Below are 22,337 nucleotides of genomic sequence, written 5' to 3'. Positions count from 1 at the left end.
ACCCTCAGACACGGTGTTATAAATTTGCTGTTGCCAGAATGGCAATGACCAAGTCGTAGTGCGTTACTCAAGGCCCTGTGTTATGTCATATTATAGTGTAGTACGGTAGTTAACTTTTCAATGACTATTACAGCGTTCCACTGGTGGAGATATAGCGCAACAGATGTCGCCACGACAGCGTGGCTGAGCCATTATCAATGCTGTGGAGATGAACCGTATTGTTTTGCACCAGCAATTGTAAAATAGCTTGGTATAATTCCATGTACAATGGAGGAATATTCGAATTATATTTGTTAAGGGAGTGTTGAGGAACGATACAACACCGCATAGCTCGAGCACTCGAATCTCGAGATGTAGGTTTTATTGCGTTAATCAAGCCAACGTTACCCCCTACTGGGCATAACAGGACATAGCTGGAAAGCTACCTCTACAATATCACAATAGGTTAAGGCCGACACAGGCTACAGAAGGCCTAATTAAAATAAAAAATAAATAAACTTTTTCCCGGGATTCCCGGGAAATGGCTCGTCATTTCCCGGGATTTGATTCATGTCATTTTCGGGAAAAATATTAAACCCTAGTAGCCAGTTAATTATTACAGGAGTGGCCAGGTTGAGACATTACTTATTACTCCAATATGAGGATTCATATTGGAGTAATAAGTAGTTAGATTTTTTTTTTGTGCTTTTTTCCCATTAATTTGATTTTAATTTAACCCTTAATTGAATAAAAATCCCAACTTTGAACATTTAGCCAGTGCAAAATTTATGTGACAACAGATAACTTATTTTCCTTAGATATTAAAAAAAATAAATAAATCAAAGATGCAGTTGCTGCCTTCTGGAGGCATGCTGTACAGGGCCTTTGCAAGAAAATACAGGCACCTTAATAGTTCCATCTGCCCTAGAATCACTCGCTTTGTCTTGCTGTCTAAGTCCTCATAGACGGGCAGAAAAACACCTTCACTCTCGACTTTGTTGCAGCATATGCCGTTCCTCAGAAGCTTTAAGCTTTCATTCATTTGCTAGCTGCTCCACCAGCCTTCCTGCATCTCCCCCTCATGAGCTGCGGTCCTTGAGTTGAACCGATTGTGACCAAGTAAAAACCTATTATAGCTGAATGTCAGTTCTGTTAGTGTTCTGTGTTTCTTCATAGTGGAATTTCAGGACCGTCTCAAAAAGCGCTGCCAGTGTGCAGAGACTGTTCAAACATTTATACAAGCACCTGCCCTCAAATGTCAGCAGTGCCCCCACTTCTTCATTCAGGCTCTGAGCTAAGCACCTGCTGCTGCCATTCTTTTCACTTCACATGAATGTTTTTTTATCCAGACCTCTTTGGTGCTAATGACCGCATGATGAATTGCAGAATCTCTGCAAACATCACAACATACATTCTCTTAGACTTTGTTTTTGGTTGTTTTTTTTTTCTTTTTCTGACTCGGCTTGAGCTGTGAATTCGATTTGGATTAATATTAAAACCAGTTCTTACTGCATCACATCAGTTTTTATTCCTTTTAAATCCAATTAAAACTGCTGGACTACCACAGTCTGTGTTATTCATAGGCATGGCCAGCAATTTGCTGACCAAGTCGTTGCTTGCTCATTGCGCACCATGTGGAGCAAAAGGTTTTTATCTGGGTCATCAGCTAGGCGGCTGTGCTTCAGCTTCTCCTTTCCCCTGAGAAGACTACAGAGCTCTTGGTTTAACTGCGTCAGAAGATTTCATCCTCTGAAAAATGAATGGATTACATATCAAATACATATTGATTTTCCACTTGAGTAATGTTATATTTGTGCTATAATATACAGAGATGGCCATCACAATATAAAATCTATGAGAATAATTATGACGTTTGGTGCCTGCAGCCATTTAGTTACAGTTACAAAATGGCTTTGTGTAACATTGTAACTGCACACCGTGATGTTTAAGGTGAAGGCAAGGACGGGCATGTCAGTATCTCTGTGTGTAAGTGTTTTATGTAGCTCGTTGTTGCGTCTATTCTGCAAAAACCCACAAGTGGAAATGGCTACAGTAACAGCCCTTTAGGTGTTTCACACCAAACCAGCTTGCAGCACAGCTGTAGGTAATGATGGCATTATCATTGATCCCCACAATGTAAGTCCACAGTGATCAATGCTCTCCCATGTGTTCTCCATGCAGACAGCAGCTAGATTAAGCCGCCTGCAGCAAGGAGCAGACATTCTGCAGATTAGAAAGTTACAACTGAAGAGATTGAGATTCAGTTTTTTCTGTGTGTGTGTGTGTGCGCGTGTGTGTGTGTGTGTGTGTTGCTCTGTCTCCCAGAAGCAGCTATGGGCAGAGCTTTAGGCCAGCATGTTTTTGGCTTCGGATTAGACCCGGCAGTAGTGTTTGCCAACATCTGTCTGCCATTACCCCTCTGACACTGGCAGTCATGCAGCGATTAATCAGACTGTTGTGATAGTTCCCGTTCGGTCACTCTGCACCTCAGGCACATCACTTAGCAGCAGGATGGGGGTCAGCGTTCACAGGGTCATATGTCCTGGGAGCTTTCTGTCTGTAGCTTCCTAACTAAAGCAGAAACCAGCCCTGTAGTTACTGTGCAGGACTATCTGATGTTAACCTGTGATGCTCTGCATTCATATGTGTAAGATTTTGTAGACAAAACAGTTAACTAAGAAAATTGTTGGCAAATGGTTGGATAGTAAAAAAAAAAGTAACTTCCCTTTGCTGTAAACCTATTTTTAGGGGATCAAAGGTAAAAAAAAAAACACCTAGACAAAGCTACACACAAGTCATGAAGAAATATGTCTTATCATTAGAATGCTTTACAGATTTCACATACCATAGCCTGGCATTATGTAACGTTTAAGACGTTTTCACACTTAACAGCTTTCACAAACTAAGCTGCAGATGTATGGCAGTCTCTTTAGGCGAGACGAGCTCATGTGCTTGTTGTGGGATTGGCCGGTCCATTTCCTCATTCCTCTCCTTGACAGGCACGCTCACAGACAGATGCACAGCAGCTGTATCACATGATGCTGTTTTTCAGGGTGCAGTAATCTCTAAACATCAGAAATACCAGCCACATGGATGCAGCAAGGAGAAGTGATTGCTTGAAGCAGACAGAATGGGGGGAAGGAAAAAAAATGGCTTTTTCCTCTGTTTGTTTTAAGATGTTATCTGCCTGCGCTGTGATCAAACCATGCTGCAATGAAAGCGTTACATCCACAGATGTTTGAATTCACTAGTAGCCCAGGGAATAACACCCTTATCAAGAGGAGCTGTTATGTTGGCAAAAGGTAAACACCACCTGCATTTGTCTGGTCTCTGTGACTCTGTCAGTCTGACTTGCTTTATCAAGGCTCACTCTTAGTGTTGTAGGTTTGGTAATATATTTGATAAGGGCTGTTTGGCATCGAGTGAGAGGCACTTGGCCTCTCACTTGATGTCCTCAGGGCTTGTGCTGTGGTGTGATAGCACTCAAGCATACTGCTTGTAGAAAGAAACAGTTTGTGGTGAAATTTAGATTATGTTTATGATGTAAGAGTCTTTCAAACATTTATGACTGTGGAAGGGGAACTGTTGTGACTTTCAGTGTTGCTGTTTTGTTTTGTTTTTTGTTTTTTTTGCCCTAGAGCTATCTTTTCAAAACATCTGCACACTGAAAATGCAGCTCTTGGGATCTTTCCCCCCCAACTTTCTTTGTATTTTTTTAACCACTTCTGAGCTGTAAAGTGTGCGAGGTTATTCTTGCACATACCTCCACTGGCCTCAGGAGCTGAAATAAAACCAGCAAGCCTACGGCTGGTTTCCTTTGTGTATGCCTGAGCCTTTTTGTCTCCTGAGCCAGTGAAGATAATTCAGCATCACTCTCTGGGATAAACTGTTATCAAGGATGCTCAGTAATTTGAGGCAGTGATGAGGCTGGGATGCAGGCGAGGCCTTTAATGAGATTTGCTGGAGGTACTCTTGGTGTTGGCTCGCTGATTGTGTGTAGTTTCGCAGTGATGGCGCTCCCCTGTTTTTGTGCTCTTTCTGTGTGACTTTAAAGAGAGAGAACAATTGAAAGAAAAAGATACCTACCCCCTGGTATTCTGCAGCATGCGGATGTTATTTTTTTTTCACTTCACCAGACAATCATGCACAGAATGCAGCAAAAAACAGGATGAGCTGCAGAGTCTTGCTTTATATAGAAATATTCACTGTAGCTGGCCGTGGAAAGCTTAGCTGTAAAAATTCCACATATATATCTATTAACTATATTTCTGGGCTTTTCACTACTTGCATATCAACAAACCATTATTAGCTTTATTAGCCACAGTGGTGTTGGCCACTTGTCACTTTCTCATTAGTTTTCTTTACTAAATGCAGCCAAGCTTCATCAAACAGAATTATACAGCTTTCTCAGCTGGAAGTTTTGAGGTTCATGAAAAAGTTTTTACTTTAATTTAGTTTACTTTAATTTTAGACAGTCTTTCTTGCAGTTAGGCTGTTCTTTTTATTCTTGCTGCAGATAATTAATAATTGTAATTTGTTTCTCTTTCTGTTACTCTCCCTCTCAGGTTTCTGAATCAAGAAGAAAGAAGAGTAGCTTTCTGAGGCTCAATCTCTAGAAGAATTTCTCATGAGCGGTGGATGAATTATGGATAGAGCTGGCCCCTCTCAGCTATCTCATTCTGACCTCTGAGCAGCCATGTCTCCCCTGCATCACCCAATGAGGAGGAACCCCTCCCCACATGTGGGGCTGTATTCTCACACAGAGTTGGATTAATAGCCAAACCTCACAAAAAAAAGAATGGCATTAGCTTGCGCAGACTATGACTCATCAGAGTACAGGTGAGGCTCAATCTCTAGCCAATACCTGCAGGACTCTTAAGGCGAAGTAATCAGCCTCAGATGACCTTCACAGAAGGACAGCGTTATACCCCAGCTTTGATGAATTAGTATTTATTCCACTGCCTTGTTGACAAGGTCAGCCATGGCTGCTGCTGATACCCAGAGCAATGGTTCCTTGAAGGGACGAGGAACAGACTGAGAGAGTCAACAATGCAGCGTAACGGTGGTGGCGTGGGTATCGTAGGCCAGCCATGGATGTTTCGCCGCGTCCGTCTCACATGGCTCAGTTTCATGCTTTTCTTCATCCTGGTCTTCTTCCCACTTATTGCGCACTACTACCTCACTACCATTGATGAAGCTGGGGATCGTGATAAGCACATCTTTGGGCCCCGGCCTGGTGGCGAACTGTGCGAGGCCAAGCATGTGCAGGACCTGTGCCGCATCCGCGAGTCAGTCAGTGAGGAGCTGTTACAACTGGAGGCAAAGAGGCAGGAGCTCAATGGGGAGATAGCCCGACTTAACCTGCGCATCGAGGCTTGCAAGCGGAGCATCGACAGCGCCAAGCAAGATCTGCTGCAGCTGAAAAATGTTATCAGCCAGACGGAGCATTCTTATAAAGAACTGATGGCCCAGAACCAGCCCAAGCTGTCGTTGCCTGTCAGGTTACTTCCTGATAAGGAGGATCCAGGGTTGCCACCACCCAAGTCTCCACGCTCCTGCCGCCTGCGCTCCTGCTTTGACTATGCGCGCTGTCCCCTTACATCGGGGTTCCCTGTTTATGTCTATGACACAGATGCCTATCCATGGGGGAGCTATATTGATCCTTTGGTGAAGCAGGCTTTTGCTACATCAGTTAAGAGCAACATTTATGTAACTGATAACCCCGGCATTGCCTGTCTGTATCTGGTACTGGTAGGGGAGCTACAGGAGTCCCCCTCCTCCCCACTGCCATCTCCTTCAGAGCTAGAGAAGCAATTGAAAGCTCTTCCTTACTGGCGATCTGATGGACACAACCATGTACTGGTGCATCTCTCTAGAAAGTCTATGACACAGAACTTCCTGTATAATGTGAGCACCGGACGAGCAGCAGTTGCACAGTCTACTTTCCTGGAGCAGCAGTACCGTGATGGTTTTGACTTGGTTGTGTCCCCGCTGGTTCATGCCCTGTCTGAACCCAACTTTTTGGAAGTGCCACCTCAAGTTCCTGTGAAGAGGAAATACCTTTTCACATTTCAGGGGGAGAGGGTGGAGTCCCTGAGGAGCAGCTTACAAGAGGCACCACCTCAGTCTTTTGAGGAGGAAATGGAAGGAGATCCACCAGCTGACTACGACGATCGCATAATCGGCACCTTAAAAGCAGTGCAGGACAGCCACTTGGATCAGGTCCTAGTGGAGTTCACTTGCAAGAACCCGAGGCCAAGTTTGCCAACAGAGTGGGCTCTTTGTGGAGAGAGAGAAGACAGACTGGAGGTGCTCAAGGCTTCTACTTTTGCCTTGGTTATTGCTGCAGGAGATGGACATCTTATAGCATCAGCAGGTTTTGGGATGCGGCTATTCGAGGCTTTAGAAATGGGCGCCATCCCAGTTGTGCTGGGGGACCACTCCCGGCTGCCTTACCACCAGTTTATCCGCTGGAGCGAAGCTGCCATTTTGGTCCCTAAGCCACGTGTAACAGAGTTACATTTCCTCTTGAGGAGCTTATCAGACAATGACATGTTGGCTATGAGGCGGCAGGGCCGCTTTCTGTGGGAGACGTACTTCTCAACCTCAGAAAATGTTCTTAACACTATTCTGGCCAGTATCAGAACCAGTATCCAGGTTCCTGCTGCACCCATCAAAGAAGAACCAGTTCATGAGATTCCTCACAAAGCTGGGAAGCTGGCTGGGACGGATGCCAACCTGGCCGACAATGGTGATCTGGATTTGGGTCCTGTCGAGACGGAGCCTCCTTATGCCTCTCCGCGCTTTCTCCGCAACTTCACATACACAGCTGCAGACACCTATAGAGCATGGAACCGGGCCCCAGGGCCCTTCCATCTGTTTCCTCACACTCCTCTTGACCCAGTGCTGCCCTCTGAAGCCAAATTCCTTGGCTCAGGTACTGGTTTCAGGCCTATTGGTGGAGGTACAGGAGGCTCTGGGAAGGAGTTTCAGGCCGCTCTGGGTGGGAACGTGCCTCGAGAGCAGTTCACTGTAGTCATGCTAACTTATGAGAGAGAGGAGGTGCTGATGAACTCTCTGGAGAGGCTGAATGGACTACCATACCTCAACAAGGTAGTGGTTGTGTGGAATTCTCCCAAGCCTCCTTCAGATGACCTGCTGTGGCCAGACATTGGCCTTCCAATTGTGGTGAGTATAGAAAAATCTTTTCATTCAACGAATGTGCACAGATTTATCTATATTGCATTGTTTAGTTCTTTTAGTAAGGAATACATCTCTTGCTCATCCTTTCCTCTCTGAAATGCAAAAAGGTAACCTGCAATGTTTGATGTGTCAGATGAAAAGTTTCTTTGAGTACATCAGGATCAGTCTCTTTGAAAGTCTATTGGAGTCCATACAAATTACCAGCAGCTTTGCTAAAGGGATTGAAGAAGTTTGACATCCATGAATAATAAAATTTGTGCCTTTGAACTAAGGATGAAAAATCAAATATTCATGTGGTTCACATCCACACCATTAGGTTGTCACACTGACTTTCTTCACATGTGGTGAGTTGATAGGGAGGCACTAAAGAATTTGGTGCTGCCACACTGAAACTGACACTTATATTCACCATCTTTGTCAGTGAAGTGCTGAAGTGTTTTGTTAATTATTAAGCTAGTTAAATTAATAATCTAAACTAACGTATTCCTTTAGCAAGCTAAAAGGAACCTCTTGGATGTGAAGATTTGTTGTTTCTGTTTAGTATGTCACTGTAAACTAAATGTCTACCAGCTTTGTCGGTATTGGCAACACAAACACAAGATATGTTGGAAGCAGAAGAAATCTACTGTCAACTGCTATAAATAAACTCTCAACCAAAAAAAATCTGTCACACAGTGGCATTGTTTCAATAAGCTTATACAATGTCACAATATTATTTATTTCCATCCAGCATTGCATTAACTCTTCTCCAAGATCTTGTGTTGATGATGGAAGAATCGGACTGCTGGGTAGTCTTCTGCAGCACTTCCCAAAGATTCTCAGTGGAGTTCAGGTCTGGACTCTCTGGTAGCCAATCCCTGTGTGAAAATGTCACATACTCCCCAGACCACTCTTTCACAGTTTGAGCCCAGTGAATCCTGGCATTGTTATCTTGGAATACTCATGCTATTAGGGATGAAGAAAAAAAAATCCACTGATGGAAAAACCTGGTCGTGCAGTATATTCAGGTAGACAGCTGACCTAATTTTTATATCGTAACACTTCCTTCCCAGGCAGGCACTAGGCATGATGGATGCATCACTGCATCCACCTGCCTTCTTACCCTGATGCTTTCCATCACTCTGGAATAAGGTAGATCTGGACCCATCAGAGCATATGACCTTTTTCCATTTCTCCAGAGTCCAGTCTTTATGCTCCCTGGCAAGTTGAAGCCTTTTGTTTATACTGACATTCTTAAGGCTGGACAGCTGTTTAGTTCCAGTCCCATAAGTTGTCGTTGCTTTGTGCATGCTAAAATGTTCTTACTTTCATTATTTAACACAGCTGTGCGTTCTGCTGGCAGTTTGTGATTGGAGAGCACTGAAATATTTGGTGAAATCGAATCTTAATCATTTTTTCACAAAGATTTTTTTCAAGATTTTGACTGCATTTCTTCATCAAAGATGATGGTTCACCACTGTCCTGCTGGGTTTTAATGCATTTGAGAGTTCTTTACCCAGTTTTAGTAGTTTCAGCAGTCTCCTCCGCTTTTTTTTTGCTTGATGCAGGCCAATCATTTGACCTCTCTGAAACAAAGTAAGCCCTTCTTCACGCAACCCTAAAGGGATTTAACCAGGGATCTTTTGCATGTTAGAAGAATGTGTAAACCGCTCCACAATAGAGCTCATATGTTAGTTATATTAAAAAAAGGAAAAATGATGGCATCATAGTTTAATTGTCCAGGAATGCATTTTACAAACTACTTGGCAGCTTAACTGAAAGACAACACACCGCCATATGCTCAGCTGAGAGGCTGCTGTTACATGTGCTACACAGAGTTTTGAGATTGTAAAAGAGACAGAGCCCCTGTGCTGTTCAGACTGTGTGATAACATTAAATCTACATTGCCTCAAGCATATAGATCTGCATTATATTATTGAAAAAGTTTCCATATCGCATATACCTAACAGTTTACACAGATGCCAGTATGCATCGGTTTGGCTGATATGGGACTTGATCTCTACTAACTGGTGTTAAAAGTGCTTGTTTTTTGCAGTCCTATTTGAATAAAGTGCACCTAAAGTTCTTGTGAAAACTTCTAAAGCACTGTACTTATTTTACTTTGCTCAAACTTACTGTAACAGTTTAAACCCAACAACGATTTGCAGCAATATACCGGAAACAGACTTAGAGTTTTTGAAGCAGTTATTACATAAGCACAAAATGCACAGTATGAAGCATTAGCTCAAACATGTTCTCATCTAGACTCTTAGTTCTGCTTTAAAAAGTGCCTTTTATGAATGCTCTTTCTACCTCTCATACCTGCAGGTGGTCCGCACAGAAAAGAACAGCTTGAACAACCGCTTCCTGCCCTGGGATGCCGTGGAAACCGAAGCCATTCTCTCTATTGATGATGACGCTCACCTTCGCCACGATGAGATAATGTTTGGATTTAGGTCAGTGATAGTGAAGAGAGATTTTTTTTTTTGGGGGGGGGTATCACCTGGTGCACATTTGGTGTTTAACTGTGCTTATTAAAAACATATAAACCCGTCTTGGAAATGTTATTGCAACACTGAAAATGAAAAATTGATTTAATTAGATCTTTGTGACAAAGATCAACAAAAAAAATCCTCTTAATTCTAATGTGAAAACAGAGCTCTACAAAGGAAACTTGGTTAATTACAAATACAAACAAAGCACAGTGCTTGTTTGTTTAATTATTTGCATTTTTATTGGTGTTTTTTTGGCTTGCAAGTCATTAACTGAAAACTAAATTTATAGATAAAGATAATAAGTTGTGCCCTGTGCTTTCCTCAGGGAGAGTGCTGTAAAGAAAACTGAACACAAACGCGGAGTTAAATAGAAGGGAGGGAAAAAAAGCCTCATTTCCCATAGGAATTGAAAATGTCCAGAAAAATGCAGAAGCATCACATTCCTCAAAAACACTTTATCTGACAGTGAGACTGAGCCACCCGCTTAGAGACTAAAGTATAGAAAATAAAAAGGGAAATGTGCTGTCAGTGTCTTGCCCGTACAGCAGTTGAATATGAAGACCGTGCTTAAACCAATTAAACGATCAAGCACGCTGTTAAGTTATTTTAGTTTGCAACCTCTCCCCTCTGTCAGATTTGTCTGTGTCTCGATGCTGCAGCAACTTGTCGAGGCAGGCAAAAACTAGCTCGCTGAGCATGAGCACGCTGGGGTCATTTGTCATGAATTATCTCAAACTCCTCCAGAATTGCATAGGAATGTTTCCCCCTCTCCACTCTCACCAAAGAGCAGAAACCACTCAGCAGTTGAGTGCGTTAGACATTTAAGTGGTCTCACATGAACTCACTCAAGACTTTAATTTGCTCTTTGAGATTTCTTAAGTTTGTGAGTCAGAGGTAGGAATTTCAAGCGATGTAGTGAAACACTTCTTGTGTGCATTCCTGCAATGAATCTTGAAAAAACAGATATATACTAATGGAAAAGAAAATAATTAATGCTTGACAGGAAAATGGTCACATTGCTCACTTGGCTAACAAGTTGAAACAGATGGATCTGATGGGGCAGCATATGTACAGTCACTCGAAATCCAAACACAAAAATCCATGATTAACTCTTACATACACTTGACTGTTGTGGATTATGTCTTTTATAAAAAAAAAAAAAAGTACATTTCACTATTAATTTGTACTCCGCTCAAAGAAATCAAGGGAACACTCGATCATTACAGTGGAACACAAAGTCGGTTCAACTTCAGGGATACAATCTGTCCATTTATGAAGCATAAACCAGAACTGGCGGGTCCGGCAGTGGCCCCCGTTCTCTTGACAAATGAGAACAGGATCACACTGAGCACATACGACAGGCGTGAAAGTGTCTGGAGATGCCATGACAAATGTTGTGATGCCTGCAACATCATCTATGAAGAGACTGGGTGCCAGTAGCGGACCTGCCAGTTGTGCTTCTTTCTGCAAATGCCAGTGGAGCGACATGGCGCTGGCCTGTGAGCACAGACCCCACAAAAGGATGTCAGGCCCTCATGCCACCCTCACGGAGTCTGACTCTGAAATTTTGGCCAGTAACCTAAGTAGCCCGCTGGAGGTCATTTTAGCAGTGCTCCTCCTGTTTAGCCTTTTACGAGGCAGCAGATACGGAGCTGCTGCTGGGTTGATACCCTTCTACAGCCACGTCCAGCTCTCCTCATGTCGATGCCCATCCTCTGGTGTCTCCTGCGCATTTGTGAGACCGTGCTGCGAGATGCAGCAAACCTTCATGTGACAGAACGTATGGATGTACCATCCTGAAGAAATCTGAATGAGCTGCAGGTTCGATTTCATGCTACCAGCAGTGACAAGGACACTAACGAAAAGCAAAACATAGAGAAATCAGTCAGGAAGAGTATGGCGATCACAATGGTCTGTGGCCATCACCTGCAAAACCATTCCCTTTTTGGGGGGGTTAGTCTTGTTGTTGACTCTCCAAGTGTACCTGTTGTCACATTGATTTGCACCAAAGCAGGTCACATGGCTTCACAATAGTTTGTTTGATATACCTAAACTTTAACAGACTTTGTGCTATACTGCGATGATCAAGTGTCAAATTTTTTTTTTTTTTGCAGTGTATTTCCAATCCTAGTTTAGTCTTAAAGTATGTTTAAAGTGGTTTATGAGGGTCTCAAAAAGGCTGCCTATGCATTGCATACATGGCAGCTTTTACTGAAAGAGTTAATCAGCACTCTTTTAAAAAAATGTTTTTTTTTAAACAAAAGTTTTATTTTTGCCAAAATCATATTTTCAATGTTTGGTTCAGTTTTTTTCTTTTCTGAAAAACCTGAAGAAAAAAAATGACTCAGGCTATTATTTTAACAGGTGCAATCAGTAGTTGGCAGGATAAAGAACAGTAAATAGGTTTTTGATGTATTTGGACAAATGGCATTAGATTTGGTTTTAATTACTCCGTTAAAAAGAATCCGGTTTCCATTAATTGTGTGCATGTTGAGAGTCTGTGAGACCGAGCTCCTGGGTCTAATCTTACACGGTAAATCATCCTTGACAGAGCATATCAATAAGATAGTTGTTAAAATGGGAAATTATATTTCTGTAGTTAAAAGATGTGTAACGTTTTTGACATCACAGTCAATCAGACAATTAATCTTGTCTCATCTTGATTAATGCCCAGTAGTGTGGTTTAGTGGCACAATGGATCTGATTTAATAATTTTATTACCCATAGTAAGAACCAATTCAGTTAAAAGAACACATTTATGAAGGAATCGAGATCATTGCCAAAACAGAGAACACAAGAAACCAGTAAAACTGGAATTTAAAAAATATTTAAAATAATATTTATTTGTCATGACATCTTACTACAGGTAGAAATTAATAGTGGTTGATTGTTTTGTTATGTAGTGTGTCACAATGCTTACTCTGATCGGGGCCATAATTTGTGCTGCATTTGTGTTGTGTTGATGTTCTTATTTTTTTGGTGTGTGTGTTTGTTTTGCTTGTGTCATGATGTTGTTTGTCTATGTTGTTATAGTGCACTGTCAAAGATTTGTGACCCCTGTAAGAATAGCTGCTGTATTTTTTCAGTTAATGCCGTCTTAAACTGTACCTGTAGACACCCTGTATTAATTCAGTTGGTCTTAATTAATTGATTCAAATTAGGATATTTTGTTGATTGTTTGGTGGTATCTCAGAGTGTGGCGTGAGGCTAGAGATCGCATTGTGGGTTTTCCTGGGAGGTACCACGCGTGGGACGTCAACCATCAGTCCTGGCTCTACAACTCCAACTACTCCTGTGAGCTCTCCATGGTCCTGACAGGAGCTGCTTTCTTCCATAAGGTCAGAAAAAAAAACAAAACAAACCCAGCTACACCCCGGCAAATTCACTTCTGACTGTGTTGTAGCCATATCATTTACATATCCCCCCTTGTCTTCACGTTCTTGTAGTACTATGCGTACCTGTACTCCTATGTGATGCCCCAAGCCATTAGGGATATGGTGGACGAGTACATAAACTGCGAGGACATCGCTATGAACTTCCTGGTCTCTCACATCACCCGCAAACCACCCATCAAGGTCAGTGACAGAGCAGGCAGTCTGGCTCTGGATGCTTTGCACCTCCCTCAGGACGTAGGTATTTATATTTCTGCCCGCTTATCCTTGCCATTACTCAAACTGGCATATCCAATATTCCACACAAATTATACTTTTTAAAAATACAAGATCGAATCGGTGCGTTATGGCCGATTTTTCTCCTGGATTTTTATTGGAAGGACATTTATTACCGGAGAGCACGCTTATGGCTAGACAAATAATTATAGCAATCAAGCTGGAGAAGCTGTTAGAACAGAATTTCATTGCAGCCCTCACTTTAAGTTCTTTTTGATTTAGTGGGGTGTTAATATTCAGGGGCGTTTCACAGGGGAATTAAGGACGTCTTTGATGGAGTGTGTTGCATGACAGCATTTCGCTGCTAGGAATGAGCCTTGTGAATAATGAATTTGGGGCAACTTTGAATGTGGAGCCATAAGTGGTGAGGGAATATATTTTTCCTTAAAATAAGACAAATAAAGAAGGAAATAAAGTTGTTGTTTTTGTTTTTTTTTGTTTTTTTTTCTGTACCACTGGTGAGATATTGACATCTTTTGTAGTTTTTTAGGTTCCTTCTCCCTTTTCTCCTGCACGGCATGTGTGCAGTCTGCAGTAATAAAAACAGCTGATAGATTTTGCTTTGGTTTGTTGTCAGATTCACTGGATTCAGTGGAAGGATGGCACCATCTGTTTGTTTGCAATGTTTCCAGCTAATCTGTTTTAAAACAAAAAAGAAAAAGTAAAATCATGTAAACAGGGTTGCCATTGGTGGCATTAGAAATAATACAATGCTAAAAGACCAAGACTAAAGATAAACATATCTGTCAAAAAGTCAACATAGTAATGGTTAATAACCCATGCAGAAGCACTGTACCACCTGAGCCACAGCCCTCCCCTTTCAGCTGACGCTTTTCTGGCTGAATAACACCAATAAGAAGGCAGGTTTATTGCCTACTTATCTAGTAGAAATAATTCCACTTTTCTTCATTCTCAAGTTGACTTTTAAATCTTGGTTTTATATTTCTTTCCCTTCTGTATTCCCTCCGACAACAGGACTCTTTCTTTTGCTGTGTAGTGTTTCCAAAAGTTAGTCCAGTTCTTCCAGCATCAGTCACTTCAGCTACCTGAGAAAATCTACAAGTTACTGCAGGAAAACAAAAGCATTATCCCCTTCCTATTTTGGCTACACAACCAAACCTTCGTTTTCCCCTGGACGTTTCGTACCCAGTGGACAGAATTAAATTGTGAAGGTGAATTAAATGCAGTGTCAAAAATACATTTCCAAATTCCACAATCACTATAATAATAACATTTACTTTCTAATGATAAGGTAAAAAATAAAGCTTGCTATGTTAAAGGTAGGGGGAAAAAATTAAAATGAGGACCAACCAATATGGTGAATGTGATGCTGTCTTGCATAATTTTGGCTGGTGTTGATATCATGAGCAGGACAGAGCTTAATGTGAACTGATGGCTTCTGGAAGCAGCTTCTACACAGTGAGGAAACCTTTTCCCCATCATGCCACAGATTATTATGCTGTTTGGCCTTGGATCTATAAGCTAGATTTTTAATTATGCCACTTCACTTAGATGGTTTGCAGTTTACACAACTTTAAAAAAGGGAACACTTAAATCGCATCTTGATGAGGAAAATAATTAGGTTGAAAATCTTTACTGATATATACTGTGTAATTAGTTGAAAACAAAATAGCGTAACAATTGTCAGTGGAAACCAAAAATCATCCTTTGAGGGCTAGATTTAAAATCACATCAGAAATCAACATCAAAAATTAAATCACTAGCTGATCCAGCCTGCATCACAATGTGGCTCCTGCATCATAATGTTTATGGCCCCAACATGCCTGCAACACTTGGACATGTCCCAGTGAGCCATTGGATCTTCTGCAGTGCTATTCAGCAGTCAGTTACAGTAACATCTCAGCTAGATTCAGGTCTGGGGAATGTGAGGGCCAGTCAGTGACATCAGTGCCTTCATCATCCAGGAAGTGCCTACACACTCTGAGTTTATGCCTCCCCACACTCCATCACTGACCCATTGCCAAACTGATCATGCTGGCCGATGTTGCATGTAGCATAGTTTTTGCCACAGAAACCTCCAAACTCGTTCATCAGGGATCTAGCCAGAAAAAATTCACAGCCCGACGGTATCAGAGGATCAGATGACCACTTACTAGGTCTAATAGCCTCACCTGCTTGCTGATTATGGTAATAGCGAGCAGTACCAATAGCAAACTGGTGAAATTCTCAGCCCGGTGCAGCACTGGGCAATCCACCGCTGGCTAGAACCCTGTTCATGAATGTCACATTTGTGAACCTGCTTTCATCTGTAAAGCAAACAGGGTGTGAATTGTGGACTTTCCAATTCTTGTGTCCTCTGGCGAATGCAAGCTGCATGGTGCTGGGGTGTAACCACACGTCCCTACTAAAGGACACCTCATGAAGTCTGATTTTGACACTTAAGTCAGAAACATATGCGAGTAACCCACTGGAGGTCATTTTGTAGGGCTCTGGCAGTGCTCCTCCTGTTCAGATACTGATGGGTTGATGCCCTTCTACAACCCTGTCCATCTCCTCATGTTTTCTCCACACTCTTGAGACTGTGCTGGGAGACACAGCAAACCTTGCAGCATCTCCTATGGATATGCCATCCCAGAGGAGCTGGATTACATGTACAATCTGAATAGGCTGCAGGTATCGTCTCATGTCTTGTCATGCTAACAGCAGTGACAAGGACAAATACAAAATTAGAGAGAAATCAGTCTTGTTGTTGCCTCTGCAGTGCACCTGTTGTCACTTTCATTTGCAGCAAAGCAGGTGAAATGGATTCACAATAGATGCTTTCTACTGGACAGATTGATCTCCCTGAAGTTTAACACACTTTGTGTTATACTGCAATGATTGAGTGCCCTTTAAAAATTTTTTTGAGCAGTATACAGTTTATAAAAAGCTTCAGGGTGTATTTAATTCTGACACATTAGGCTGTCCATTAACGGCACTCTTTTCCTCCCACAGCAGTGTTGTAAAATCACACATATTACATAAAATAACATTTCAGACATGCCTACAAAGTAAATTTAAGCACTACTCTTTCTGTCTATTTCAGGTAACATCTCGTTGGACTTTCCGCTGTCCCGGCTGCCCTCAGGCCCTTTCGCACGATGACTCGCATTTCCATGAGCGACACAAGTGCATCAACTTCTTTGTCAAGGTCTACGGCTACATGCCTCTGCTCTATACGCAGTTTCGTGTGGACTCGGTGCTGTTTAAGACTCGATTACCCCACGATAAGACCAAGTGCTTCAAATTCATTTAGCATCGGACCGAGAGTCACAACAAAGAGCCAAAAGCAGAGTGAATCGAAGGATTGAAAATACTTAGAGAACAGCACCTTCCACTGCAAGCAGTAATAAAGATGGATTGGTGGACTGCAGGGCAAATGGAAAGTAAACCCAGACAAAAGACAAGTTAAAAGCTGTTGGCTGGTGGTCTAATCAGCAACACTACTGAAAATGTGAAGGGTGGAAGCTGAAAGGAACCACTGCCAACAAAAGAAGCCTTTTTCAGTGGATGTCACTCCTCTTTTCCTCGTGTTCTCTGATCATGCTCAGTCATCAACCACTAGCTGCAGATGTCATTTGCACCTCTTAACTGCCTGCTGATGAAAGAAGGTGGGTGTACACAATGTACAGAAACTCTCCGGGGTTAGCAACACCTGATAATGGAGTTGGTGAGTAACTGACAGATGCCAGGCTGTGTTCGACCCAGCAGACTGTTTCAGCTGAGAGATCAAACAGCACTTGGCCGCCACGACGCTTTTGTTTTATGGTTACAACCTATACTTCTTGTACATGTGTATGAGAGAAGCACTGAAGGTCAGAAATATTTTATTGATCTTAATTTTTTTTTTTTTTTTAAATAATGTCGTTTAAGTGTAAATCTTTATGTGGAGTGAATCTTTTCCAGAACCTCTGCCTGTAGGAGATCAGGCAGGACCTCGACTGAAGGTCAGCCCAATCATGTTTAAGTCTTGTCAAGTGCTCAAGAGGGAATTCACTTCAGCGGTCACCATAATGCCTCAATTTGTCATGAAAACCAGCCACCGTTTTGTCATTTTGTTATGCTTACATGATCTTCACCCTATGGAAGTGTTCAAAACAGCTTCTTTTTTTTAAATATACACATACATACACAATGATGTTTTTAAAATCAGAAGTTCAAATGTTGTATTGGCAAATGACTGGTTACAAGATAAAGTACAACAAAGTCAACAGTTGCCAAAATCAGCAAAAATAGACTTTAATGTTGAATTATTGATGCAGAATGTTTTCAGTAAAGTACAGAATGATAAGAAAATTTTAAAAAGTCTAGTCTGACAGTTTGGTTAAAAACACTTACTTGGTTTTTGGTGAAGAAGTGGAAAAGAACCATTCTCAAAATAGGCTGTTAAATATCCAACCAAAGCCAGCAGCTGGTGAACTTAATGTAGCAAAAAAAAATAATGACTGGAAAACTAGCCTGTCTGTGCTGAATAGCAGCAAATACTGCCTAATAGAATCTGTAAAGCACACAAATTAACCCAGTGGGTCTCAAACTGTGGGGCAGGCCTCACTCTTGGGGCATAGAGCCACTGTAGGTGGAGTTTGGAGGACAAGGGAAGAACCCCAAATCAAACTAAGATGAATGGTAATGAGTTTTGTAGTAAAGATAAACTGACGCTATCATACTGACATTTATTTTATGAAGATTTCGTTTCTTTTATTGTCTATTATTCCTTTATGAATCATTTTATGGGGAGATTTGTTAAAAATATTTATTGGCTATGATCAGCTTTCAAGCAAACAGTATCTCAGAACCGGATGTATCCTGAAGCATAATTTGTCGCTCTTTGGTTATTAAGCAAGGCAGATGTAAAGTGTTAAAATTTAAGCTTTTGAGGCTTTTATTGCTTTTAAACTGTTTCCAGTCTTGCGTTAAAGTAACCAGCTGCTGGCTGTAGTTTTTTCACTCACACTAGGGAAAACTGTGGTTGGAGACCACAGCATGAACAGAGTTATTGTGACATCTGCATTGAACTTGTGATCTCATTGCCTTTCAAATTGATGTTCCAAAAACGGGGACCAGGTCTGCAACTATACATTGTTCAAAGCAACTGTGGTGCATCAAAATGGTGATAAAATGCATGATCTGCTGCCAGTCTGCTATTAGTTTGCAACTGAAGGGGGTCAAGTTGAAATTTACATGCAATGTGTTTGTGATAAATTGGCAAAAATTGCAAATCAGTTCATATCCACATAGACAGAAATTCACAGTAACTATTTACAGTCCAGTCTAGCCAGAACTTCATAGATTTGAAACAGAAGTTCCTGCACAAATAGTGACATACTTGCTGCAGGACACCAATTTAACTGCAAAATGACAAAGGCACTTGGCAGCTGTGCATTAATATGGCGATATAATCAGAATACAACCAGTTGAGTTGTATCATATTGCAAAGAGATGCATCTCAAACCAGTTGCACTCATCCGTGCAGACGTATACAGATCAATTGTAATGTGTTGGCAGTCCATCTGCTTTTATAACTTGGACTGCAGTCATGTACAAACTCGCCAATCTGAGAGTGACTGCAGTCGGACTGTGATTGACTGGAGACTGGTTGCTTCCTTTCAGGCAACCTGTGCAGTCTCCTTACAGTTAAAAGTGATTTTCCAGAGTTTGAGGGTGCTGCTCACTCAACCTGTGGGCTAGCAGGTGGTTGTTGCAGCTACTTGGAATCATCCCCAGAATACGAAAAAATTCAGTGTAGCTACCAGGAAACCAGTGACTGATTGGTTTTTTTTTCCCCCTCAGTCACAAGCAGGTTGCCATCGTATTTTTATTTTTTTTTTTAACTCCAGTGTGACTGAGCCATAACAAATATGAGCTTGCTCTCCACCAGCAGGCAAGCCTGTGCTCTAAACTGTAGAGCTATTCACTTTAATATCTAAACAGGTCTGAATTTTCAACACAGGTATTAGATATGTTCCACCGTATTCATGTTATCCTTCTATAGAGAACGCTCCCACCTCGGACAGAAATGTCATTTTACAGTGTCGCCATATTAGTTTCACTTCATCTTCTACTGTTGCTTGATGAATGTTTTCTTTGCCAAATAGGTACGTTGTTTGCTGCTTTCCAGCATAGTTTGCAGGCACACAGTGCAGATACTTGCTGAAAGGATGCAGTCTGGTACACCCACTTCCACTCTGCATGGTACTTTACCAGAAGTCAGTCCACTGGAGTCCAATCCGTCATGTATGAGTGCTTTATTTGACCTTGTCACACTTAAATCCTGTAATATGAGCAAAAGGAAGAATATTTTTTATAAATGTCATTCGGATTATGTTCTGTGAGGATTTTTATCAAACAAAAACTCATAAGGCCACAGTTCCTGTATATTTATTGAGTATATTACTGAAAAAGCTTTTTTTTTTTTTTTTTTTTTGTAACTGATACTGAAACATGCAATAAAATGACAAGACATTGTAGTTTAATATTCATTAAAACAATAAGTCCCAATCTGTCAAATTTGTCATTGCCAAGGAAAACTAGCTGGTGCCACTAACTGGGAGCTGAGATGACTGAGACAGTTTTAAAAAGGTTGACTCGCAACCAGATAGTGAGGGGAGAATAGTGGAGTTTCTTTGAATCCAAATCTCTACGTGCTCCATATTGCTTCTTCAGCTCTGTAATCTCTCCAGTGAAACATAAAAATGTTGGATCAGGCCTGTTTACCCAAGAGGGATAAACACAGAGCCAGGTTTTCTAATTAGTGTGGGCTAAAATGGCTGTGCAGAGTCCAAATTTCCACTTTGTGTTGCTGCACTGAACTTTACAAACCAGTCTGGCTACTAACCCCCGCATCAAGTCTGAACACTTTTATTGGCGCTCCACAGGCCTCATAATTACCTGGTTGACTCTAAATCAGTCCTCAGGGCACAGTTTGGGTGAGCTGGTGTTCCTTCTGTCATTATAGTTTCTACCCTCGAGGTTCTGTGGCACAGCTGGTTTTCTGTGGCTCTGAGCAGGGTGAATTTGCCTGGAAGGCCACAGTCACTCTGCTCGGTGAAGAGAGTTGTGAAGGAAAAAAAAAGTGCCCCTGGGTCTGATCCACAGCTGTGGGTGAGGCCTCAGCCACCTGCACCACTGTACCTGACTGATGACAGCGTCAAACATACCATTGAAGGTCAGATGAATGGAAATAAAAATGCTCAACATTGTTTAAAAAAAGACTCTTTTCTTCATTCAGGTGTCTGTCTCTGTTGAAAAAAATCTGTTCCTACACTTGGTATTAAAGTAAAGTGGATGGGGACATTTTGGGAAGTAATTATTTGCTCGAGTAGAGTTTTGTCAAAGGAGAGATGCTGCACTTATTGGCAACCTGGAAATCCCACTTCCCAGGAAAAAAAAAAAAAGGCTTATCAGCTGTGAATTTATATCTTCCATCATTCCCCGAAATGCCAGTTTTGCACTGTAAATGCTAAAAGTGGTTAAACTTGAGGTATTAAAACTGACAACATGCCTTCAGACGCCCTTTTTAGATCTTCAGTTAATTGAATTATACTCACTGGCCATTTTATTAAGCATACCAGTTCAACACAAATCTGTAATCATCCAATCCCATGGCAGCAACTCAGTGAATTTAGGCGTGTAGAAGTGGTTAACCCTCTATCGAGCAAGTGACACCCATCCTGTGCCTCAGTGAGGTTAAGAAACATGGTCTAGAAGAATGTGGTCATGAAAAAAAGCCTAATGTTGTACAAAGTTATCATGTGTATGATGTAAGAATTCTGTTGTAATGTTCTAAAATACATATTCCTTTCACCATATATTGCCAAAAGTATTCTCTTTTCTGCCTTTACAAGTGTATGAACGTGAATGACATCCCATTCTTAATCCATAGGGTTTAATATGATGTCAGTCCACCCTTTGCAACTATAACTACTTTGACTCATCTGGGAAGGCTTTCCATAAGGTTAGGAGTGTGTTTATGGGAATTTTTGAACATTCTTCCAGAAGTGCATTTGTGAGGTCAGACACTGGTTTTGGATGAGAAGGCCTGGCTCACAGTCCTCGCTCTAATTCATCCTAAAGGTGATCGATCAGGTTGAGGTCAGTGCAATCCAGTCAAGTTCTTCCACACCAAACTTACTCATCCATGTCTTTAGGGTCTTTGCTTTGTGCATTGGTGTGCAGTCATGTTGGAACAGAAAGGAGCCATCCCCAAACAGTTCCCACAAAGTTGTGAGCATGAAATTGTGCAAAATATCTTGGTATGCTGAAGCATTAAGAGTTCCTTTCACTGGAACTAAGGGGCTGAGCACAACTCCTGAAAAACAACCCTACACCATAATCCCCCCTCCACCAAACTTTACACTTGGCACAGTGCAGTCAGACAAGTACTGTTCTCCTGGTAACTACCAAACCCAGACTCATCCATCAGGTTGCCAGACAGAGAAGCATGATTTGTCACTCCAAAGAACACGTCTCCACAGCTCTACAGTCCATTGGCGGTGTGTTTTACACCACTGCATCTGATGCTTTGCATTGCACTTGGTGATGTAAGGCTTGGATGCAGCTGCTCAGCCATGGAAACCCATCCATGAAGCTCTCTATGCACTGTTCCTGAGCTAATCTGAAGGCCACAATAAGTTTGGAGGTCTGTAGCGATTGACTCTCCAGAAAATTGGTGACCTCTGCGCACTGTGCGCCTCATTTGCTGTCCCTGCTCTGTCATTTTACATGACCTACTATTTCTTGGCATTCCCAATCACTTCCACTTTGTTATAATACCACTAACAGTTAACTGAAATATTTACTGGCGAGGAAATTTCACTACTGTGGCATCCAGTCTGCATGCCTAGGTGCTTGGTTTTATGCACCTGTGGCCATAGAAGTGAATGAAACCCCTGAAATCTGAATCTGAAATTGCTGAGTGAATACTTCTGGCAATATAATGTATAGTTTTTGCGTTTTTATTTTTGGGGGTGGGGGGGTACACTTATTGGAATTTCTTTTCTTTTTTTTTTACCAC

General features: G+C 41.7%; 1 protein-coding gene across 2 annotated transcripts in view; it reads left to right on the top strand.

Moving 5' to 3' along the window:
• The window catches only part of extl3 (exostosin-like glycosyltransferase 3), a 41,486-nt gene extending 20,462 nt beyond the window's left edge, over nt 1-21,024 (top strand). Inside the window, exons 2-6 of one of the 2 annotated variants that reach the window (XM_030722004.1) lie at nt 4,545-7,167; nt 9,490-9,617; nt 12,850-12,994; nt 13,103-13,231; nt 16,371-16,580. In XM_030722004.1, coding sequence (XP_030577864.1) covers nt 5,029-7,167; nt 9,490-9,617; nt 12,850-12,994; nt 13,103-13,231; nt 16,371-16,580 — 2,751 coding nt within the window. In that variant the 5' untranslated portion in view covers nt 4,545-5,028. Of the gene's footprint in view, nt 1-4,544; nt 7,168-9,489; nt 9,618-12,849; nt 12,995-13,102; nt 13,232-16,370 lie in introns of those variants that run through there. The other variant, XM_030722003.1, reaches the window with a different exon arrangement.
• The last annotated feature ends 1,313 nt before the right edge of the window (nt 21,025-22,337 follow it).

This window comes from Archocentrus centrarchus, chromosome 24 (assembly GCF_007364275.1).
Source record: "Archocentrus centrarchus isolate MPI-CPG fArcCen1 chromosome 24, fArcCen1, whole genome shotgun sequence".
Taxonomy (NCBI): domain Eukaryota; kingdom Metazoa; phylum Chordata; class Actinopteri; order Cichliformes; family Cichlidae; genus Archocentrus; species Archocentrus centrarchus.
The sequence above is the reverse complement of the archived record's forward strand: the minus strand, read 5'-3'. Positions and strand labels throughout refer to the sequence as shown.